A 24,072-nucleotide genomic window follows, 5' to 3' on the forward strand; every position below is an offset into this window, starting at 1 on the left:
GTCATGGTCATTTCCTGATCACCGTCATCTTATGCTCACGGTCATCTCACTGTAATGGTCACCTCATGATCATGTCATGGTCACCTCATGGTCATCTCATGGCCACGACCACATCAGGGTCACCCCAAGGCCATGGCTGTGCCACAGCCAACCCATGGTCATCTCTTGGTCCAAATCATCTCTTGGTCAGGGTTGTGGTTGTGTCATGGTCATATCATGGCCATGGTCACTCTCATCCCATGGCCATCTTGTACTTGTGTCATGGCCATGGTCATGGCCAGGGAACCTCTCCAAGCCCCAGTTTTGGAACACTCAAGGACCACTGGGGGCAACGATGCCTGGCCTGACCCCTCTCCCATCCCACTGCCCTTCCAGGAGCCTGACATGGCCAAACCTGTCGGGGCTTGGCCTGCCCTGACCCCGGGCTGGTGTCAGTGAAATGGCTAAATAAATAATAAAGGGACAGGAATGACTAAAGGGCTAGAAACTGAAAGTGTAAGGAGAAATAAAAAGGGTGCACAAAGGCCCCTTTAGAAGACCCTAAAATGGGGTTGAGCAGACACTGATACAGACTATGAAGGAATGTTCTAGAAAGCTTCCAGCCAATCACAGACCCTTGTGCAGTCTCTATTTGCATGGTTATGCCCAGTAGTTCCCATAATCCTTTTCTTCTCCTCTACTGCTCGCCATAGTGTAACTGGATGTTGTCTGTCTTGGCTCCTCAGTGTCCAGGGTTGTTACCTGCTGTGGGGCCGGTTCACAGCCCGTCCCTTCCAGGATGGACTGCTACACAGACTCTCCTGGGGACACATGGGATATGGGGCATGGAGCAGGAAACAAAACCTGGGGGATGGAATTGGGTGTGGCTGAGAAGCCCTCATTTTGCTCCTGGTGTCCCCATCCCAGTCCTGGTGTCCCCATTTATGTGTCCCCATCCCAGTCCTGGTGTCCTCACACTGATCCTGGTGTCCCCATTCCCATGAATGTGTCCCCCACCCTAGTCCTGGTCTTCCCATCCTGCTCCTGGTGTCCCCGTCCCAATTCCTGCTGTCCCCATTCCCATTCCTGCTGTTCCCATCTCTGTCCCTTGCTGTCCCTATCCCATCCTGGTGTCTCAATCCCCGTGTCCCCATCCCTGTCCCCAGTGTCCTTATCCCTGTCCCCAGTGTCCCTATTCCCACTCCTGGCTCCCAGTGAGGAACTGTCGGCCACTGGAGGAGGGAACCCGGATTTATTGCCCCAAGCAGGATTTATTGCCCAAAGTAGGATAATTTCACACCGGAAAAAAAGCATTGGGAATATTTGTAATTCTTAGCTTTAAAACACTAGAAAATGGGAAATGTATCTGTTAGCAAAAGCTGTGGGTGGATGGGAACAGTGGGATGAGCTCTGCTGGCATCTCCTGGTTTCCTGGGAAGAGGGAAGGGGCCGGATCCAGCTCCATGGATTGCTCAGGCAATGATTTCTGTCGGGATGAGAGAGGGTCACGGTGTCACCCTCTCCATGTCCCCATCCCACAGGATGGACCTGGCTGGAGCCCATGGAGAGTGGGAGCTGTTTCAGAATCCCACCTCATCCCGCCCCAATCTTGCTCCATCCATCCCACGCGATCCCGTCCCATTCATTCTGCCCTAATCCCACTCTGGAATTCCACCCAATCCCTCTCCATCCATCCCACACCTACTCCATCCATCCATCCATCCATCCATCCATCCATCCATCCATCCATCCATCCCAACTGACCCTGCTCCATCCAACCTGCACCAATCCTGCCCCATCCATCCCACCTGATCCCACTCCAGAATCCAGCCCCGATTCCACTCCACAATTCCATCTGATCCTGCTCTGGACCCCTGCATTGATCCAGAATCCCTCCCTGATCCCAATCTGTCCATTCTGCCCCGATTCTCCTCTGGAATCCCACCCTGATCCCATTGTGTACCTGTACTCAAGCCGTTGGTTCCCATGTCATTTCCTGCAGAAAGAGAAGATCCATGAGATTCCAGCACAGATCCAGTTAATCCACTGGGATTAACTCCAGGATCCATCCTGGGATCCAAACGGAGAGGATCCAGAGCTGGATCCACCACTGGTACTCACCGGCTGCCATGTTGCATCCATTCTGTCCCTCCTCCCTGTGGAAAAACAGTGGGATTGGCGTTGGTGGCACAGGATTCCCAGAACAGTGCCAGGTGGATCCGTGCCCTTTCCCAACCCCCATCCCATGTGTTACCGGATTGGCGCTTCCAGATGACAAATCCAATGAGGACAATGAAGATGATGATGGCAGCGACGGACACAGCAATCACCACGGTGAGATTCCTGCCAGATGTCGGCTCTGAAAAATGTGGGATGGTGAGGAGGGGGAGGGGAATCCCCATTTGGGAATTCCAAATTCCCAATTCCCACATTCCACATTCCCAGCCTCACCCCAAGCGTAGATCCCGGGCCCCGACATTCCAGGATGCTCCACCCGGCACCGGTACTGCTCCTGCTCCTCCGGCCGTGCCTCGATCCTGGCCCAGGTGTGGAAGGTGCCGTCGCTGTTGGGGACGATCCCACCCCACTCCGTCTCCTGATCCCAGATTTCATCCCCCTTCATCCAGTTGACTTCAATGGAGCTGGGATAGAATCCGTACGCGTGGCAGGACAAGATCAGCATCCCGTGTTCCTCTTTTCCAGACACATGGACATCAGGGGGCTCTGGAATGGGATAACAGTGAGAGACATCCATGGAATTCTATTGAGTCCATGGGTGAGATCTGCCCCTGGAATTCCCACTGGAATTGGATGGGGGTGAGACCTGCCCATGGAATTTCCACTGGAATAGGATGGGGTGAGATCAGCCCGTGGAATTCCCACCGGAATTATCACGTTCCCAAGTCCTCCATTCCCAAATCCCACATGAATTCTGCTCCCACCTTTGCGGTCCAGCTCCTTCTGTCCATATTTGACGTATTTCTGGAGCCACTCTGGGCATTCATGCTCCAGGTAATTCGCCTGCCTCTCAACCTCGTTCGTTTCACTTTCCCAGTACCTCCTGCTGATCTCAGCAGCGCTGTCGGCCGCCACGAATCTCCTGGATCCCAGGTCAAAGGAAATGAGTTCCCGCCCATCGTAGCCATTCCGGAAGGACCCACGGACGCTCCCATCAGATAGGAGCTCACAGCCAAAAAGCCATTGTATGGTGTGGAGACCTGGGGGAATTGTACCCACAGAGTCCCAGTCCCACAGAGCCCCATTCCAGCCCTATGGAGCCCCAGAGTCTGATGGGGACCCACAGAGCCTCATCCCAGCCCCATGGATCCACATCCCAACCCATGGATCACAAGATATCCCATACCAGCCTAATGGATCCCCATCTCAGCCCCTTGGTGCCTTGTGAATCCACATCCAAGCCTCATAAATCCCATTCCAGCCCTATGGATCCCCATCTTAGCCTCATGGAAACCCACCCCAGCCCCATGGATGCCATCCCAACACCATGGATGCCACCCCAACCCCACAGATCCTATCCCAGCCCCACAGATCCCCCCCACTCACCCCTGCTCTGGTTGTACCGGTCCCGCAGTATATCCAGGTTCCTGGCATCCATGTTCTGGTTCCCCACGCAGATCTGGGTCTCCCTATCCCAATATCCCGGCCCGACTCTATCCTTTATCCACTGCGTCAGCGGCTCCATCCGGCCCCGCTCGCTGTCATAGCGCACGAAGGGGATCCCATCCAGGTATCCAATCATCATGAACTGAGGGATCCCAGGGCTGGGCTCTGACACCGCCACATCCAAGTAATACAGGGAGTGAAGAACTGGGGGGACACAGAGATTTGAGGGGATTGAGGGGGTCATGGATCAATGAAAGGGTAACTGGGAGAGACGGGAAGGGGGTGCATGGGGTCCCAGTGTCCAGGAATGGTGGCTCAGGGGACTCCCACTATCAAGGAAAGGGGGATACAAGGACTGTGAGAGGTGGGATGGGAGTTCCAGGGGATTCCTGTGCCCTGGAAACGGGGCTCAGGAGTCCCCGGTGTTGAGGGAAAGGGGGGGTTTGGGAGCTGGGAAAGGCAGGAATGGGGGTCCAGGGGGTCCCTGGGTCAGGGGAAAGGGGGATCTGGGGCTGGGAGAGGCGAGCGGATCTTGGAGGCGCAGCCTTGGAGACAGGAAAGACACCGAGGAAGTGCGGTGGGGGAGGGGACGGAAGGAAAGGCCGAATTCCAGGGAGTTCATCTGCATCTTATTGGATTCGCGCTGCGACCTCCCCTGAGACCCCTGGGGCGGCCGGGACCCTCTGGGACCCCGTTTCAAATAGCGGCGGGAGTGGAAAACGGGGGAGACAGGAAAGTTGGGAGGTCCGAGGCAAATGTGAAGGGCGAGACTGAGGTCTGGGAAAGGGGGATGCCGGAAAAGGAGGTGCAGGGTGTCCCAGGCCTTGAAATGGAGATTCAGGGGTGTCCCAGTGCCCAGGAATGGGGGTTCAGGGGGCGTCCCGTACCGCGATTCGGGGTTCAAAGGGATCTTGATCCCCAGGAATGGGGGTTCAGGGCGGTCCCGGTGCCTGATGAGGGGGTTCAGGGCGGTCCCGGTGCCGGGGAAGGGGGAGTCACAAAACCCAAAATGTGGCTATGGGAGGTTCCCGAGTCCAGGAATGAAGGTTTACGGTTTAGCCCGGAAATGGAAGTTCAGAGCGGTCGCGGTTTTAGGGGTCCCACTCACCTTTCGTCGCTCCCCCCGGGTCCCAGAGGAGCCCCAGGAGCCCCAAAAGCGGCCCCAGACCCAGCGCTGGAGCCATCGCGCTGCTCCACTGCGGGCACGCCCGGCTCCCCCCGCCCGGCTCCCCCCGCCCGGCTCCGCCCGGCTCCCCTCGGCTCCCCCCGCCCGGCTCCGCCCGGCTCCCCCCGCCCGGCTACGCCCCAGCACTGGCCCCGCCCCCAGGGCGGCCTCCGGCCCCGCCATTGGCGCCGCATGTTCCTGTCCGCCAATGGCAGCAGTATCTCTCAGTGACGTCATCAGTCGACGGGTAGATCCCGGTCTCGCAGGTTGGGGCGCAGAAGCGAAAGAGACCGAGGGAGCGCGGTGGGGAGAGGGGTCGGCGGAATTCCAGAGAATTTCTCTGGATCCCTCTGATCCCCGCTGCGACCTCCGGCGGCCCTTTGAGAACTATCTGCAACCCCCTGAAACCCCCCTTAAGAAAGCTCCGGGAGTGGAGAACTGGAGGGACACGAAAATTTGGGAGACCTGGGGGTGTAAAGGTGAAGGAAAAGGGCGGGTCCGGGGTCTGGGAAGGGCGAAATGCCCGAGAAGGGGGTGCAGGGGGTCCCAGTAGACGTGACGGGGATCCAGGAGGGGGTCCCAGTACCGAATAAGGGGGTGCAGGAGGTGTCCTCATGCCCAGTAATGGGGGCTCAGGGGGTCCCAGGATCAAGGAAAGGGGGGTGAAGGCAATGGGGGGTCCAAAGGGTCCTGTGCCCAGGAAAGGGGGGGCACGGGTTGAGGAAAATAGAGAGTGGGGGCTGGGAAAGGCAGGAATGGGGGTCCAGGGGCTCCCGGAGTCAAGGAAAAGGGGGACTGGGGTCTCCGAGAGGGAGAGGGTCTGGAAAGGGGTGCGGGGGGACATTGGTGCTGGATGAAGGGGTTCAGCTGGGTGCCGGTGCTGGATAAGGGGATACAGGGGGGTTCTGGTGCGCGGGAATTGGGGGTTCAGGGGAGTTCCGGTCCTGAATATGGGGGTTCAGGGGGTCCCGGAACTGGGGAAGGTGGTCTCAGTTCCTCCGAAATGAAGATTCAGGGAAGTTTCCGTGCCCAGAAATGGGGTTTTCTAGGAGTTCCCATGCCGGTAACTCGGGGTTCAGGGGGTCCCGGTTCCCAGGAAATGGGGTTTCGGGGGTGGTTTCCGTGTACGAGAATGGGGCTTCAGGGGGTTCCACGTTCCAGGTAAGGGGGTTCAGGGTATTTTTCGACTGGGCAAGGGGGTACAGGGGGTCTCGGTGCCCCGAAATGAACGTTCAAGGGGGTCTCTGTGCCCAGGAAGCGGAGTTCGTCCGGAATTGGAAGTGCAGGGGGGTCCCTGTTCCCAGCAACGGGGTTTCAGGGGGGTCCCGGTGCAGGGGGCGGTCACCGGTCCCCGGGCGGATCCCGAAGCCGCAGCTCGGGAGACGCGAAAGTGATCGGGGGAACGCGAGGAGGGGGAGGAGACAGAGGAAAACCTGGGAATTCCTCTGAATCCCCTCCGGGACCTCCCAGGACCCCCCGCAGGACGAGCAGAGGGTGGAGAACTGGGGTGGACGCAGAGACTGGGGGGTCTGGGGGCGTCCAAGAGTCAGGAGCAGAACTGGTAGATTCAGGAAGGCTCCAAGGTTCAAGGAAAGGACTGGGAGAGGCGGGATGGGGGATCCAGCGGGTCACTGTGCCCAGGAAAGGGGTCCAGGGGTCCTCGGTTTTGAGAAAAGTGGAATTTGAGAGCTGGGAAAGGCAGGAATGGGGGTCCAGGGGGTCCCTGAGTCACGGGAAAGAGGGAGCTGGGGCTGGGAGAGGCGGGCGGATCCCGGGGACACAGGATGGGCGAAGGGAAATCGAGACGGGAGGAAAGGGGAATTCCAGGGAATTCATCTGTTCCCACTGGATCTCCTCTGAGATCCCCTGGGACCCCCCGGGACCCCGGGGGACCCTCTGAAACGCCCTTCCAGGAAGCGCCGGGAATGGAGAACTGGGGAGACGCAGAAATTTTGGAGATCTGGGGGTCCAAAAGCCGAGGAAGAGGGCGCATCTGGGGTCTGGGAAGGGCAGCATGGCCGGGAATGGGAGTGCAGGGGTGTCTCAGAGCACTGACGGGGGTGCGGGGGAATCCCAGTCTCGGATAAGGGGGTGCAGGGGAAAGGAGTACGGGGCTGTCCCCGTGCCAAAAATGGGGGTTCAGGGGTTCCCGTTGTGGTAATTGATAAAAGATTCGTGTTAATCACAAAAGTCTTGGGGTTCGTATAAACCAGAATACTAAGGTCTGAAGTGAAGCATGGACGCTAGATGAAGGAAAATATATGATTAAATCATTCTGTTTTAAATCACCATGTTACGTTATGTTGTGTTGTGTTATGTTTCCCAGATAAGTTATATCTGCTGCCAGCTTGCAAAATCACACTTTTGGATAGTCCTTCCTGCCTTTGTTTGATCACTGCTGCCTATCTCAAGGACCAGACTTCCAGATTTCCCTGGTGGTTGTCTACAAAGACCAGATGGTTATCTATGAGACTGACTATCGCCCAGAGGCTTTGTGAGTTTGGATACAGATGTTTATTCGACCACCACTGCTTACTTGGCAAAATTATGACAGGAAAAACCCCAAAATTAATGATTATAATGAGAAACCATAGTATAAGAAGAGGCTGTAAACCAAGGTTGGATGGAACGTGGAGTGGGCGGTGACCCCTCGAGTTCCCCAGCGCTGCTTGCTCTGTCTATATCAAATAAAGCAATCTAAATTTTGCTGAATATCGAGACTTTTGTCTCTCATTTATAACAATTGGGAGGTGAGAGGAGTGATGGGATCTGGGGAGATCCAGACCATTGCCAGATCGTGGTCAGCTCATGTTCATCACGTGGTCACTCATGGTCATCTTATGGTCATCTCCCAATCACCATCATCTCATGCTCATGGTCGCCTCATGGCCAGGATCATGTTATGGTCATGGGCATGCCGTGGTCATCTCTTGGTCACAATACCTCATGCCCATGGTCATCTCACAGTCATCATCATGTCATGGTCACAGTCATGGACATTTCTTGATCACCTCATGGCCATGGTTGTGTCATGGTCATCTCATGGTCACTACATGATCCTGGGCACCACATGGCTGTGTCATCATCATCTCATGGTCACAGTCCTCTCATAGTCATGGCCGTCTCTTGGTCATCTCACAGTCACAGTCATGTCATCATCACAGTCATGGTCATTTATTTCCTGATATCCATCATCTCATCTTCATGGTCAACTCTCAGTAATGGTCACCTCATGGTCATGGTCATCTCATGGTCATGGTCATCTCCTTATCGCCATCATCTCATGGTCATGGTCATCCTGTGGCCACAATTATTTCATAGCAGTGGTCATATTGTGGTCACCTCATGGTCATCTCCTGATCTCCATCATCTCGTTCACAGTCATGGTTGCATCATGGTTATTTCTTGTTCTTGGTCATCTCCTGATCCCCATCATCTCATGTCCATTGTCGTCTCACTGTAATAGTCATCTCAGGGTGATGGTTGTGTCATGGTCATCTCATGGTCATGGTCATCTCATGGCCACAGTTCTGTCATGGTCATCTCATATCAGGGGTCGAAGGTGGTCCCCAACAATCCTTTTTAGGCTTTGCGGATATCAGGGCAGAAGTGGCAAAAATTAAAGAAGAACGGAACAACAACCACAACTCAGAAACATAAAAAAATTTATTAATAATGAAAGTAAATGTGGGATGAGGCCCAAAAATCCAAATACAACAACTGAGAGGACAAGGTCACTTTAGGAGCCTGGGGTTGAAGACAAAGATACAGGGAGGTCCAAGGTGTAAATATGGGGTAAGGGAGGGGGTAGAGTTGAGCTTAGGGTCCAATGGGGAAAGGGGAAAGTGGGGCAGAGGTGGAGTAAGGGCAGGTAGGATCCAATGGGGTAGGTTGGGTGGAACATTGCATCAGCTGAGGGCCAATGGGGATACAAGGAAGGGAGAACAGTCTGGAACTGGGAGAGGTGATAATTAACTGGGAAATGAGGGTTAGGAATATGCATGAGGTATTAACATAGGCAATCCCATAACTCTTCATAACATTCTTCTGAGGTCACCACAACTTAAACAAATGCCTCCCAAAGTTTAGGGTTGGGATATAATTTTTCTTTGGTGATGGTTGCCTGTCCTGGGATACTGGTCAGGCTGACTCCCACATCTCCCCCTTTCTGTTTAACTGTAAAAATAGAACTGAAAGATTTTTGTAAAACTCTGTAAAAACATCCTAACAGACAAGGAACAACTCACAGTATAATGACAACAATTATGAAGATAAGTAACCCCGTATTCATTATAGACAACACCTACCCCTTGATTTCCCAACTTTTAAAGAGTCCATCAAACCAGTCTTTGTCATCATAAATTCTTAACTTTTTGACTCCCATCTTTGAGGACTTGAATACTTTTGTGTATAGACTCACTATGGTCTGAAAGGTTCACGCAGCACATGCCTTCGAAGTCTTGGCATCCGTGTGCCAACAGCAAGAAATCTATGGCAGCTCTGTTTTGTAACGTTGTGTGTGTTAGGCTGTCAACATCTGTTAAAAGGTCATTTAGAGATAGAAGTAGCATTGGTTTATTTACATAACCAACATCCTAATTTTCCTAATTGCGTTATTGCTTGTGCAGCACCTACCCACAGTACAAAAGCAGAGGCAACAATCCTCTGTCCTCTATTCCAAAATTCTATTTCACTGGTACAGTCGAATTGGAACTGATGTGCAAAGCGGTTTATTTCCCTATTTTTGTCATTGCCAATTAGTGTTGTGACATTGGGAGTTAGTAAAGCAAGCCTACCAAGGCTACATGGGCTGCCTTTAATACGAGATGGAATGGCAGGCCATGCTCTGTCCCCACAAATAAGAAACGTGCCTGGTGGTAATTGCAAAGGGGCATCGATTTAGATGGATGTCATGAGGTATAATTGCACCATAGGCTCTCATTTTTATACCTTGGATGGTGGGGAGAAACATCCCACAGTGCTGGTTCATCTGGTTTTACAATTTGGGGCTTAGCACCATTAGATGTTACCAATTGAACTCTTTTTCTATAATGAAAGGTAAAGCAGTAATCCATTCGAGCTGAGCCAAACAGTTCCAATTCTTGAGCCTCTAATGGTGCATGTGGAAGGCTGCGAGGCCACGAATCTCAAAAATCTACAGGATTGTATTTCAGCTTACCAATGGGACTGTTCCTTTGCATATTACAGATGGCCTTTTTATTTACTGGCCACTCATCTATTGCCAGACCTACCAGCCATGTTGAAGAGGGGTTATTTGGGGTGGGAACAGATAATCATAAAGTCTCCTGGTGTGTTATGTTCGCTAAAGACTTGCTGTTAGGAGTTGTGAGTACTGGAATTTTCTGGTGGGTTGTCCTTTATTGGCTGTAGGTAAGGTTTGATGGTTTTGGCTGGTATCCACCGAGGTCCTCTATCTGTGGAGACACAACTGTATCCCTTCCCCCAATTATTAATTGAAATGGTCCTAAAATTTGATTTGTTTCAGGCTCTTTTACTAACACTGGTGGTCATCAGCATCATCAGCTTGTGGATTTCTGTTACAGCACGAGGCTGGCTCATGCTCCAGTGCAAGTTTTTTTGATGGCAGCCTGGGGAAATTGCCTTTAAAAGAAAACTGTTTAGCCGGGGGTTCGTTTTGACCAGGAACTGCGTATCTCCCTTTTCTCTGTGGACAGTCTTTTCAGAAATGCAAAGCATGTGGGTTGGTACTGTGATTGTGGGCTTTAAAAGGAAACTGCACAGCCACCAGGGCTTTTGCAACTCCTTGCCCCATGGCCTGGGCCTGTCCTGCTGCCACATTCATCCCGAGACGATTGCACGCCTCGATCATCTGGAGGATCATCAGTGGTGTTTCTCGTGGCAGGGCGTGCAACACCTTTGGACACTCAGAGTTACCATGAGCTACTGCCAATGTCTCTAACAGTTTGTTGCTGGTCCTATCATCAGGGATTTGTTTTTCCAATGCTTGTTTTAACTGGTCTATAAATTCCATGTATGTCTCTCCTGGCTCTTGCCTAATATTAGTATACTCTGAGTTAGGATTGCTGCCATCTGATACATGGACCAATGCTTTTAACAAAAATTTTTAACTTCATTGAATACTTGCCTGGGGACTGCTGCTGCTTGCTCCTCAGGTTGGCTAAATTGTCCTTCCCCGGTTAGGTGGCCCATCATTTATGTTGTGTCATTCAAACATAACTGAAATTTAACCCAAACTTTACTGAAACAAGCCCGCATTGGCTGCCTGTCACTGCGGTGTCGCTGTTCCCGTGTCCCTTTACCCAGTCAGCTCTCTGATCATGTGGTGTCCACGCATCTCCCCAGCCCATCACTGCCTCACACACGAGGTGACCACCACCCCACTCTCTGGCCATCTGACCCGCAGCTGAGCCCTTCCCAGAGTGCCTCTTGGTGGATAAAAGTGAACATAGTGAACAGGATTTAACAAAAATAGAAGAGGCCCTTATTCTCTAAGGCGTTCCTTATTTCCTACAGTTATGGTCATCACCATTACCTCATGGTCATGGTCACCTAATGGTCACCTCACAGTCACCTCATGGTCACAATCATCTTGCAGCCATGGTTGTGTCATGATCATCTCATGGTCTTGATCAGCACATAGCAATGGTGTGTTGGGGTCATCTCATGGTCACCTCTAGGTCAAGATCCTGTTATGGTCATCTCACAGCCTTCAGTATTTCATGGCCATAGTGGTGTCAAGGTCATCTTGTGGTCATCTCATGGTCACGGCCATCTTGTGGTCATGGTCCTTTCCTGATCACCATCATCTTATGCTTCTGGTCATCTCACTGTAATGGTCATCTCATGATCATGTCATGGTCACCTCATGGTCATCTCATGGCCACGACCACATCAGGGTCACCTCAAAGCCATGGTTTTGCCATGGCCAACCCATGGTCATCTCTTGGTCCAAATCATGTCATGGTCAGGGTTGTGGTTGTGTCATGGTCACTCTCATCTTACGGCCATCTCGTGCCCATGTCATGGCCACGGAACTTCTCCAAGATCCTGAGCCCCAATTTTGGGACACTCAAGGACCTTTGGGCACAATGAGGCCTGGCCTGACCCCTCCCCCCATCCCACTGCCCCTCCAGGAGCCCAACGTGGCCAAACCTTCCTGGGGACACCTCGGACATGGGACACAGAGTGGGAAATGAATCCTGAGGGATGGAGCTGGGTGTGGTCGGCAAGTCCCAATTCTAGTCCTGCTGACCCCATCCTGCTCCTGCTGTCCCCATTCCACTCCTGGTGTCCCCATTCCCATTCCTGCTGTTCCCATCTCTGCCCCTGCTGTCCTTATCCCACTCTGCAGTCCCCAACCCTGCCCCTAGTGTCCCCATCCTTATCCCCAGTGTCCCCATTCCTGGCTCCCAGAGAGGAACTGCCAGGCACTGGAGGAAGGAACCTGGATTTATTGCCCCAAGCAGGATTTATTGCCTCAAAGCAGGATAATTTCACACCAGAACTGAAGTATTGTGAATATTTGTGGTTCTTGGATTTAAAATACTGGAAAATCAGAAATGGATCCATTAGCAAAAGCTGTGAGTGTCTGGGAGCAGCAGGATGAGCTGTGCTGGCAGCTCTTGGTTTCCTGGGAAGAGGGAAGGGGCCAGATCCAGCTCCATGAATCACTCAGGCGGTGATTCCTGCTGGGATGAGAAAATCTTCCAGGTCACTGCTGGCTCTGCAGGAAAATCCAATGCAAACAGTCAAGTCAGGTGCCTGAAGGATTTTCTGACCTGTGCCACAACAGGTCCCTTCTGTGAGGTCAGTGTCCCGTGAGGAGGGAACATCTCCTGGAAATGTCACGGAATGTCAGTGGAGAATGGAGGCACTGGCAGCTCGTGGCAGCCCTGGCAGGGACTGTCACTGATCTGTGTCCTCGGGGTGACCCTGACAGGGGCCTCTGAGCTGGGACAGCAGCGCAGGACCCTGGGCTGGGAAGGTCAGCCCCAGCTCAGGGCCAGCGCTGGGAGCAGGGCAGGACAGGGCAGGGCCATCCCTGGGGCCAGGGGAGCTTCGGGAGCTGTGTCCCAGTGCCAGCCCGGTCTGGAGCCACAGCCCTGCTGGGCACAGAGCCCCTGGGAGCCGATGGCTGGGCCAGCTCAGCACAGCGGGCTTGGGCTGATCCAGCAGGACACGGTGGCCGTGGCTGTGCCAGGGGCTCTGCCCGGGGATCTTCCCCTGGGGGCCTGGAGCAGTCTGGGGCTGCAGGGACAGGAATGGGCTGGAGCCGGGCACTGCCACCACCCCAGCACTGCCACAAGGCCAGCCCCGGTGTCCCAGTGCCACCATTGCCCGGTGCTCCCCAGGGCACCTGCAGGGACTGGAGATCCCGGTCCCCCAGCTGCTGCCATGGCCCCTGACCCCGCTGTGCTCCCCCTGCCCCTTCTCCCTGATCCCGGGGTGCTGCTGCCCCAGGAAGAGGGGTCAGTGCAGCCCCAATGAGCCCAGGGGCTGCAGTGGGAACAGGGACAATCCTGCTCTGACACTCCAGGTTTGGGGCTGGGCTCAGCTCCGGGGTGTCCTGCAAGGAACGCTCTGGGAGGGGAGGGGTACCGGGAGATGGGGGGTGTGGGGCTGGGGGCTGTTGGAGGATGGATTGTGTTGGAGTGGGGGTGTCCCCACAGGGTCCCCAGCTGCCTTTGGATCCCTGCCTGCCCCCCTCGGCCCCCCGGGTGCCCGGTCCCCTCCAGGGGCAGCTGCCCCGTGCAGGAAGCTGCAGGGATGCGGGGAGCGGGGCTGGATCCGTGCCACAGCCGGGATGGACTCTGTGCCAGGGCTGGGCTTGTGGCCAGGGCTGGGGGCTGTGCCAAGCCGGGCTTTGGCCTGGGGGCTGTCAGGGAGGGCGCAGGGAGGAGTCCCGGCAGGGATAAAGGTGCTCCAGGCCTGCTGCAGCCTCAGCCAGCGCTGCCCAGTGCGAGAGGAAGATGAAGGTGGCTGTGCTCAGCGTGGCCCTGCTCTTCTCCGTCCTGCTGTGCCTGCCGGCACAGAGCGAGGTGAGGCTCCAAAGGCACGGGCTGGGCTCAGGTCTGAGGGCTCTTCCCAATGCAGGGGCTCCGCCGGGCTCCCCGGCCCCGGGCCGTGCCGCTTTCTCCTCGCCACCATTGCCTCTGTCCTTCCCCTTGCCGCAATTCAACTCCCGCTGCCAGAGCCCGGCTTCCCCACGGATGCTCGGACCCGGCTCCTCCCTGCGAGGGCCCCAGAGCTTTCCTGTGCTGCTATCCCCAAATCCCGTCCTTTTGGGCCTCCCCATCCCATCCCATCCCATCCCATCCCATCCCATCCCATCCCATCCCATCCCATCCTCTTGATCCCCTCGGGCATCTCCCCAGCATCTCCTCTCTTGCCCACACAAGAACAAAGACCAGTCCCAAACTAGGCTGAAGTGGGACCAAGAGGTCCAAACTCATTTAAGTACAGACTAGGCTGAACTCGGCCTAACTGGGATGAACTGTTCCAGTCCCAAGCCAGGCTGAGCTGGCACAAACGGGGAAATGCCTCCCCCTCTGCCCTGCACCCCTCAAGCCCCCAGATGATTCCCAGGGTCTTCTCTCCAGTCTTTGCCCTCAGTTCATTGCCTTTCACCCTGCAGTGATGTTCCCAAATCCCCTGGCACCCCCTGCTCAGAGCAGAGGACAGCCATGGGTGGGAGGTGGGGGGCTGGGGACTCCTGTGTCCCCCCAGCCCCTCAAGGGCCAATCCTGACCAACCTTTGCTCTCCTTGCCCAGGCCACCTTTGATGGCAGTGGTGGAGCTCTATGTGCTGGGGTAAGTCCTGGAGCTGGGTTCACCAGTGTGGGAACTGGGGGGAAGTTTGGTCTCCCCCAATCTTTACTAGGACTGGGGACACCCCAGTGACATCTCATGCTCTCTCCACAGCGAGTTGGTGGCATTGCTTTTGGCAAGGTGAGTACCCCGAGTTCTTCTGCTGAACCAGAGCCTCCCCTCTCATGGCCATGACCCTCCAGGCCATCCCAGTTGCACCCCAGTGCGTGCCTGTACATCCCAGAGCTTCCCAAGGCTGCCCCTTCCCCAGGGTCCCCATTGTATTCCCACCCATCTCAGTGCACCCCAGGCACCCCAAAGATCCCCATGCCCACTCCACTTCCTCTCCTCTTTCCCTCCACTCCCTTCCCTTTCTCATTCTCCATGACAGTATCCCCAAATCCCCCTCCTGGACTCCCAAAGCCCCTCCCAAACCCAACAATTTTGGTCCTCTGCCCCTGCTTTCCCCTGTCCCCACCCACCTCCCACTTCAGCCCCCATGTCCCCCACTGGAATTCCTGCCTCCCCACCTGCATTCCCCCATTCCCATCCCTTCAACTCCCCCAGCCCCATCCCCTGGGTCCCCAAACTCCCCCCAGTTCAGTGTCTTTGGGGCCCTCACATCCCACTCCATCCCCTCCTCCTTAGAGGGCCCAAGTTCCCTTTGCTCTCCTCGTCTCCATCCCCACCGTGGTCCCTGCAGGAACAGGGATTGGGTGAAACTGCCTGGAGTGGGACTGGGGGGAGCAGAAGGGATTTTCCCCCTCAGACTGGGGACAGCCACGGGGCGTGGGGACACCTGTGACCCTCTGAGTCCCACAAGGACCATTCCAGACTAAACCTTTGCTCTCCATCTGCAGGTAGTCATAGGAGGAGCTGCAGGTGGATGCATTGTGGTAAGTCCTGGAATTGGGGCACCAGTGTGGGAACTGGGGGCCAGTTGGGTCCCCCCGTGCCTTGCTGGGACTGGGGACACCCCAGTGACCAGTGACATCTCCCCATCTCTCTGCAGAAGAAGAACGGCGTCCAACGAGTGAAGAGGTCTGAGGTGGGTACCCGCAGTTCTGCTGGGCCCAGAGCTTCCCCTGTCCTGGTCATCACCCCCAGTGCACCCCAGCACACCCCACTGTGCCCCAGTACACCCCAGCCTACCCCAGTATCTCCCAACCAGCCCCAGTATCCCCCAGTGTGGCTCTAACCCCCCCTTTCTCCCCAGCCCCTCGTGGCTGAGCAGGTGGAGCTTCTGCAGGAGTGATGCCTGGCTGCCGCTCTGGATGCCCTGGTGAGAAATCTTGGGGGTTCTCCAGCCCCACAAAAGATCCTCGGGGACCAGGGCAGATCCCTGAGCCCTGTGGGGTGGGCAGAGCTTGGGAAAGTCAGAGGGACATGGAGGGGGCCGTCCCTGATCCATGTGCTGGGGTTAGGTGGACAGAGCTGTCCCCAAGGCTTTCCTTGCACTGGGGGGCTCTGGGGACACCCAGTGTCCCTGTGGGAGCAGCAAGGGCTCTGGGAGGTTTTGGGATATTCCAGGGTGAGGGGCTCTGGGAGCCCCATGGATGTCAGGAGCCAAGTCCAGTCCCAGGTGTATTCGGGGCTCCAAATCCCTTCTCCTGCTGCAGGTCCCTGCAAAGAGAGGGGTGGGAGCAACGTTCCTCTCGTGTCCCAGTGGACACAGGTGTCACGACTTGGGCTTTGCCTTTCAGGTCTGGAACTGGTGATGACACCCAGGGCCTGTCCCCCTCCAGCAGCATGAGGAGATGATCATCTCTGGATAATCCCCCTGATCCCCTGGGAGCCCTGGGAATGTCCCTGGAATAATCAATAAACCCCTTCAGCAAAACAACTTTGTGTATGCACGTGTGCCAGTTCTCATGTCTGGGTGTGTGTTCCCCTGTCCATGTGTGTGTTCCCACATCCCTCTGTGTTCCTGTGTCCCTGTGTGTTATCTCCATGTGTGTTCCCATGTCCGTGTTCTGTGTCCCTGTGTGTTCTGTGGCCCTTGTTCATCCCTGCGAGTCTCCAGTCCCTCCCCCACCATGACCAGAGTGACTCCAGGGGCTCCCAGGGGTCTCTCTCTCCCCCCCACCACTGTGTGCCCTGGGCAGGGCAGGCTGGGACACCCTGGAATGTCCCCCTGGAGCTGGGAGGGACGAGGGGCACCCAGAGCAGCCTCTGGAGCCCCCAGGGTTTGGGGCACAGAGGGAAACAGGTTCTGCCCAGGGCTCTGGGAGCCCCATCCCCAGGGAGCACAGGCTGGGCTCGGGGCAGGAGAGGATCATGGCCAGGAGCCTGGATCCCTGGCTCCTCTGCTCCGTCTGGGAGTGACAGAGCTTCCCTGGCCAAGGATCAGCACTCGTGGCTTCATGGCTCTTGGCAATGAGGGGGTTAAGGTCACTTGAAGAATCTTGGGCTGTTCAGATCCCATCCTTGAGGTGCCTCTGCCCAAATTCAGGGGCAAATGGGACCAAAGTCAATAGTCTGGAATTTACTGAACAATGAAATGCCAGGGAGAGAAAGGAGGAAGGGCAGGAAGAGAGGGAGGAGGGAGGGAGAGAGATCAATCAGAAGGTCAGCACCACCCATGGATCCAGCAGTGTCCTGTTGGTCCTTCTTCCCCTGGAGCTTCTGGGTGGTGGGGGGTCCTGAGGTCATTCTGAACTTCTCCCTGTTTATCCATTTTAGCAAACTCAGGAATCAGTGCTCATGGGCTACACCCCTCTCTAATGCCATTGGTTTAACGATTCCCTGGCCTTGGGTGCTGATGATTCCAGGCTCAGGCTGACTCTTCTGTTCAGCCGGAGGTTTCTGGGCTTGGTGGTGGCCATGGATCAGTGGTCACCATCTGCCCCTCTGGAATTCCCTTTGACCCAGTCACAGCTGATTCCAGCACCAGTGCTGAGTTGGATTTCCTTGTCCACCACCAGGGTCCATTCTGATCCCCCAGCTTTGTTTACCTCCCCCAAGGTCCAAGATGGCCTGAGGACAATTGTCCCACCTGGATCTTACCTTAGGGTGCTCCATTCTGTGCTTGTCTCTTGGCAGAATCCCTCTGTGGGGACAGTGTTTGGGATGGGCAACTGCTGCTCCTTAGTCCCAACACCAGTGGAGCCTCCCCAGCCCCCAGGAGTCCTGCCTGGGTGTCCCCAAGGTGTCCCCTAAGTGTTCCAGCCCAGTGACCCCCTGGTGACCCCCTCCAGCCCCACTTCATGCAGCTCCCAGAGCACAGCGAGGTCTTTGAGGGTCTGGACTGTGACATCTTTGAGGCTCCAGAGCCGATGGCGCTGCCAGTGCTGGTCCCCATCGAGATGTGAAATGCCCTCAATAAGGAGCAGGGGTGGCCTTCATCATCACCATCACCATCATCTTCATCACCACAACCACCCACATCATCAGCCTTATCCTCTGCAACATTATCATCTTCATCACCCACACTGCCATCATCATCTCCCAATACCATCAACCTCCATCATCATCACCACAACACCAACAGCCCCATCTTCATCATCACCTTCATCTTCATCACCCACACCCTTGACACCATCACCCTGACACTGCTCACACCATGTCCCCACAGCCCCCTGTCCCAGCATTCCCAATCCCCCTGTTCCCATGAGCTGATGTCCCACCTGAACCCTGCCCTCTGCTCATGGGTCACCTCCATGGTCACCTTCACAGTCCAAGGTCACCTCCAGCTCTTCCCTGTCCCCACCCTCTCACTTCCTGTGTCCCTTCGACCATCTCCAGGTGCTCTTGACCATCTCCATGCCCCCACTACCATCTCCCTGTCCCCTCCTCATGTCCCACCACCACATCCCGTTCACCTTGAACATCTCCATATCCCCCTCATGTCCTCCCCATGTCCCAACCACCTCTCCACATTTCACTGCTCATCTCTGTCCCCAGTTCCATCTTCCTGTCTCCTCCAGCTCCTCCCTGTCCTCTCCACATTTGAAACCACCATGTCCAGGTCACCTCCACGATCTCCAGGTCTCCTTGACCATCTCCTCCTGCTGACTATCCCCATCCCCATGACACCACCACCATGTCCATGTCCTCTCATGTCCATGTCCTCTCCATGTCCCCAACTCCATGTCTGGGTCCTCTCTTGTCTCTACCCCCACTGTCATCTCCATGTCCCCTCTGCTGTCCCCTCCACCATGGCTCGGCCACCTCGATCTCCTCCCTGTCTCCCCCTCGCAATGTCCCTCTGTTCCCCTCTTCCCCCATCTCCATCTTCTGCCCTCAGCCCAACCTTGTCCAACCCCTCGGCCACAGCCCCGCCCAGAGGAACACCCCTGGTACTGTCACCACACCCCTGGAACTGTCACCACACCCCTGGCACTGTCACCACACCACTGGCAGTGTCACCGTACCCGTGACACAGTCACCACCACATCCCTGGCAGTGCCACCACACCTCTGGCACTGTCACCGCACCCTTGGCACTGACACCACCACACACCTGGCACTGCCAGCACCACACCCATGGTACTGCCACCATCACACCGCGGGCACTGTCACCACGCCCCTGGCACTGTCACCACGCCACTCCCCCGCCCCCGCCTTGTTTTCCCTTTCATATCCCAGTGTTCCTATCACAGCTACTGCGGGAACACCCCTGTCACTGTCACCTCCTGTCACCCCCATGTGTCCGTCACCCCCGATGCCTCTGTAACCCCCCCACGTGACACTGACGGGTTGCGGCAGGGTCTGAATTAGGGGGGGCAGGTTGGAGGAATCACCTGATGTCATCTGGTGTCACCCCAAGTGTCCCCCCCGTCCATGGGGCGCCACCCAAGTGTCCCAAATGCCCTCGCCACGCTCATTTGCTGTCAATAAAGGGAATTTCCCCTCCCCCATCCCAAACCGCCTGCGGGTTTTTTGGGGGGTGGGAACCCCCAGGGCAGCCAATCACAGCCCAGGGTCGGGCATTGGGGCGAGGCGGGGCACGCCCCCCCAGGTAAGAACCCCCGAGCCCCAATTCGGGCTTCAGTCGCCTCCAACCCTGGACAGGTCAGTGGGGCGCCCCTCCCCCACCTGGGAGTCTCGGGAAGGGGAGGGGGGAGGGGTGGGTGATGTGGCCACTCCGGACCGGACTTTGGACCCCCCTGAGCTGGGGGGAAGGGGCAGGAGCGGGGAGAGGGACCCACATTTTGGGTGCCCATGGAGGGGCGGGACCCACATTTGATCTCCTTCCTGGACTCCCAGATCCATCCCAGGACCCCAATAACTCCCAACATCCCCCCTGCACCCAAAAATATTTTCCAAAATCCCCTTAGGACCCCAATATCCCCTCCAAGACCCTCCTAGGACCCTCAACCTCCCCCCAGGAGCCGCCCAAAATCCCCTTCCCAGGACGCAATAACCTCCCGACAAGCCCTTCCCAGGACCCCAATATCTCTTCAAGGACACTCCTGGGACCCTCAACCCCTGCAGCAACCCCTCAAAATTCCCCAAATCCTGCAAAGACGAACCCAAATTTCCCCCTCAACGCCTCAAAACCCCTCCAAACACCCTCAACGCCCAAATATCTCCCTGAAAATCCTTCCTGGATCCCAATACCCTCTCACGGACCTTCCTAGGACGCCAACAACCCATCCCCAAGACCCCAAATCCTTCCCCACGACCCCAAATCCCTCTCCATGACCCCAAATCCCTCCCCAAGATCCCAAATCCCTCCCCAGGACCCCAAATCCCAGTCCTGCAGCCCACAAGCAGCGCCTCTGTCTCTCTGCCCAGGCTCCCCCGGACCATGTCCCGCTCGCCCCCGGCCCGCTCGCCGCCCCCGCCCGGGGCTGGGCCCCCCCGCCCCCCCTGCACCGCCTGCGCTCCCTGGCGCGCTCCCGGCTGGACGAGGACGCGCCCTGGCCGGACGCGGCGGTGGCGACCGTGGGGGACAGCGCGACCCGAGCGCAGCTGCTCAGCAAGGCCGGGGGGCACTCGGGGGGTGTCCTGGCCGGGGCCCCCTTGGCCGAGGCCGTTTTCGGGGTGTCGGGGTGCCGGGTCACCTGGAGGGTGCCCGAGGGGGCGGCGCTGCCCCCCGGGCGGGTGTTGGTGGCCGAGGTGGAGGGTCCGGCCGCGGGGGTGCTGGCAGCGGAGAGGGTGGCCCTCAATATTTTGGGGCGCTGCAGCGGGGTGGCCTCGATGGCCGCGAGGGCTGTGGGGGTGGCCCGGGCCCAGGGCTGGGCGGGGGTCGTGGGGGGCACCCGAAAAACCACGCCCGGGTTCCGCTTGGCGGAGAAATACGCGCTGGGGGTGGGGGGCGCTGACCCCCACCGGGCAGGTTTGGGGGGACTCCTCCTCCTCAAGGACAATCACCGAGCGCTGGCGGCGGCAGCGGGGGGGCTCGAGCAGGTGGGGACGCCGAACTTTGTGGGGACAATTGGGAGGGGGCTTGAATTGGGGGGTTCTGGGTGTGGGGGGACTCCAGAATTTGGGCGGTAATGGCGGCAGGATCCCTGGATTTTGGGGAAACCCGGAGACTGGAGGAGCAGCACCCCAGTTTGGGGGGGAAATTGGAGGGGGACCTTTGAATTGGTGGGTTCTGGGCTGTAGGCGTGACAACACCAATTTCGGGGGTGTGGGGAATATGAGGTCTGGATTTAATGGGGGTTTTGGTGGAGGGGGCTCGACTTTTTGGGGCTTGACGGCTTGGGGTACCCCGAATTTCGAGGGTGGTGGGGAAGCACCAATATTTAAAGGGGGGTACCAATTTTGGGACAGACTCTTGGATTGGGGTATTGTGGGTGTGGACTGATCTGGGAGGACCCCTGAATTGGGGGGGATGGGTGCGGGGGGCTCCCAATTTGGGAGGGAAACTGGGGGGTCACCCCTGAATTGGGGGAAGATCATGCGTTGAGTAACTCTAAATTTTGGTGTTTGTAGTTGGGAGAAGCCCAACTTTGGGGGTAGCAGACAATCTTGAATTGGGGAACTCTGGGGGAGAGAACCCCAATTTTTGGGGATCAATGTGGGGGGGGAGGGCAGTGGGGGGGCCCAATTTTAAGTGAATGACTGGGGGGAGCCCCCATTTTACCCTGCCCCACACTGGGGCGTCCCTCTGGGGTTCTCCCTGACCCCCCTCTTCCCCAGATGATTTTGGGGGTGCGCCGGGCCGGGGGCTTCACCCGCCGGTTGGGGGTCGAGTGCTCGAGTGCGGACGAGGCGCTGGCGGCTGCTGGGGCTGGGGCTGACATCGTCCTGCTGGACAACCTGAGACCCCAGGTGAGCCCCAAAATCGGAAGGGGCCAATAGTGGTGGGACCCCAAGTGTGGGCTGGACCCCAAAAATGGGAGTTTGGATTCTAAAAATGGGGATAAATGAAAAAAATGGGCACAGATCTCCGAAAAAAGGTGGGTAAAGGCATAGGTTTCACCTCTGCCCCCACCAGGTGAGCTTCCAAAATCTGGCAAGGGCCCCCAAGAATGGGAGGACCCTCCAGGTGTGAGGCTGGACCCAAAAATGAGGGTCAAGATCCTTTAAAAAGAGAGGCAGACCAGTGAAATGGCTTGAACCCAAAAAAGTGGGGATTAACCACATAGATCCTGACTCTGTTATCCCCAGCTGAGCCCCCAAAATCGAGGGGAGTGGCAAAAATGGGGGACATGCCAGGGTAAGGCTACACCAGTAAAATGGGGATCTGCTGTAAATGTGGGGCAGCCCCAAAGATACGAGGGGGAATCCCAATTTCGGGGGAGTCAGAGGGTTGGATAATCCAAATTTGGGGGGTTTGGGGTGAAGGGACCCTTGACTTGGGGAGTTTAGGTGGGGGGAATTGTAATTTGGGGGTTAGTGGGTGGGCAAATGCCTGGATTGGAGGCGTTGAATAGGAGGCCACAATTTTGGGGGGTTCTGGGTGGGGGGACTGCGAGTGGGATTGGAGAGCCCAAATTTGGGGTTGTCCTGGACGTCAGTGGTGGTTGGTGCAGTTGGGCAGATGTTGGATGGGAATCTATTTTTATTGAGTTTTTATTGGGTTTAATCAGGATAACCCTTGATTTGGAGGGGTTGGGGGTGGACACCCCAATTTTGGAGCTCAGTGGGTGGAATAATCCCTGAATTGGGGATTTCTTGTGGGGGAGGTCCCAAATTGGGCAGATTTGGGCCCAAATTTCGGGGGGGGATTCTGCACTATGTAGCATCCAGTATACATCCATATGTCCAGTGTACCCCCAAATTTTGGGGAGGGGGTGCTCCCTGCTAACAGGGTGTCCCCCCAGGAGCTGCACTCGGCTGTGGCGCAGGTCAAGGCTGCACATCCCGGAGTGACGGTGGAGGCCAGCGGGGGCATCGTTTTGGAGACCCTCCCCCAGTTTTTGGGGCCCCACATCGACGTGGTGTCCATGGGGTGTCTGACCCACAGTGCCCCCGCCCTGGACTTTGCGCTGCGGGTGCTGGAACCCTAAAATCCATCCCCCTGACCCTGAAAACCCAGCCTAGGACCCCCAAAATCCATCCTAGGACCCTAAAAACCTACTCTGGAACCCCAAAACCCAACCTGAGATGCCCAAATCCATCCTGTGGAGGGTGAAACTCACTGTGAAACTCCAAAATCCACCCTGGGAATCCTCAAACCCCAAAGGCCCCCCACTAAGGGGTCTGTGAAATCTGGCGCTGGGACCCACGAAATCCATCTTGCACCCCAAAATCTATCTTGGAACTGCCTAAATCAACCCTGGGACCCCAAAATTCCACACTGAAGCCCTCCAGAACCCACGCTCGGACCCCCAAATCCCCCCTGAGACCCCACAAAGCCCACCCTGAGGATCCCAAATCTCCATCCTGGGCTACTCCCACTCACCTCCCCCCTCTAAGGTGGACCCAAAGTTCCACCCTGAGGTCTCCCCATCCCCCTTTCATCTTTGTACCTCCAAATAAAGCCCTACCTCACCTCCCCCACTTGTGCCCCCAGTTTTTTCAGGGGTCCAAACTCCAGGTGGGGGGAGGGTCCAGACCCACTTTGCAGATTCCAGACCCCAGTTTGAGAGGCCCAGGTCCCAGGGTGGAGAGCTGAGACCTCAGTGTGAGGATCCCAGATCACGCTGGAGGGCTGCAGACCCCAGTTTGGGGGTACCAGATCTCAGTTTAAGAATCCCAGACCCAGTTTAAAAAACCCAGATTACAGTTTCAGGGTCCCTGACCCCAGTTTAGGAGTCCAGGACCTGAACCCCCAATGTGAGGGACCCAAACCCCAGTTTAGGGGTATCAGATCTCAGTGTGAGAGTCCCAGACCCACCAGCAGCACACCTGGCAGCACCATAACACTGGGAATTAGGATCAGAGGAGAAGTCCTGCTGTAAATCACAAAATCAGGGTCTAATTCCTGGCTTGATCCCAACCCACCCCATCACACCTGTGTGCCCACCTGCCCACAGGTACCTTTGGGATGTCTTAAAAGAAATTTGAAAAGCAATTATTTAAAACTTAAAAAACCTAACTTTATTTACAAAACTATCGTTGGCTTGCCAGCCATAATCCTTAGGACAAAGTGATCTC

The 24,072-nt window shown here is 56.3% G+C and overlaps 1 protein-coding gene, 1 long non-coding RNA gene and 1 pseudogene across 3 annotated transcripts; 2 read left to right on the forward strand and 1 right to left on the reverse strand.

Annotated features, from left to right (window-relative positions):
• Positions 1 to 24,072, forward strand: part of LOC148218100 (uncharacterized) — a 136,615-nt pseudogene that overhangs the window by 16,447 nt on the left and 96,096 nt on the right.
• LOC148218102 (class I histocompatibility antigen, F10 alpha chain-like) lies at positions 1,231 to 4,858 on the reverse strand. 2 transcript variants are annotated; one of them, XM_088158085.1, is made up of 8 exons: positions 4,712 to 4,858; positions 3,544 to 3,807; positions 2,922 to 3,197; positions 2,431 to 2,703; positions 2,234 to 2,338; positions 2,101 to 2,135; positions 1,943 to 1,975; positions 1,231 to 1,465 (listed from the first exon to the last, which is right to left on the reverse strand). In XM_088158085.1, the coding sequence occupies exons 1-7, from the start codon at positions 4,785 to 4,787 to the stop codon at positions 1,949 to 1,951; spliced, it is 1,056 nt and encodes a 351-aa protein (XP_088014211.1). In that variant the 5' UTR covers positions 4,788 to 4,858; the 3' UTR covers positions 1,231 to 1,465; positions 1,943 to 1,948. The 2 variants fall into 2 exon arrangements, with proteins under 2 accessions (XP_088014211.1, XP_088014212.1); XM_088158086.1 differs by lacking the exon at positions 4,712 to 4,858 and adding an exon at positions 4,491 to 4,687.
• Positions 5,006 to 7,480, forward strand: LOC148218103 (uncharacterized). Its single transcript, XR_015800594.1, has 2 exons — positions 5,006 to 5,247; positions 7,095 to 7,480. It is a non-coding gene; the product is annotated as an uncharacterized LOC148218103 (long non-coding RNA).

The sequence above is a fragment of the Sturnus vulgaris genome, unplaced genomic scaffold, assembly GCF_052056855.1.
Source record: "Sturnus vulgaris isolate bStuVul1 unplaced genomic scaffold, bStuVul1.hap1 Scaffold_195, whole genome shotgun sequence".
Lineage (NCBI taxonomy): Eukaryota > Metazoa > Chordata > Aves > Passeriformes > Sturnidae > Sturnus > Sturnus vulgaris.

Excerpts from the sequence above, each read along its gene's own strand:
- LOC148218102 (XM_088158085.1), bottom strand. The coding sequence starts at position 4,787 with ATGGCTCCAGCGCTGGGTCTGGGGCCGCTTTTGGGGCTCCTGGGGCTC. Across the intron at positions 3,808-4,711 it reads CCCGGGGGGAGCGACGAAAG|TTCTTCACTCCCTGTATTAC; the intron begins GTGAGTGGGACC and ends GTGTCCCCCCAG. Across the intron at positions 1,976-2,100 it reads TGGATGCAACATGGCAGCCG|GAAATGACATGGGAACCAAC; the intron begins GTGAGTACCAGT and ends CTCTTTCTGCAG.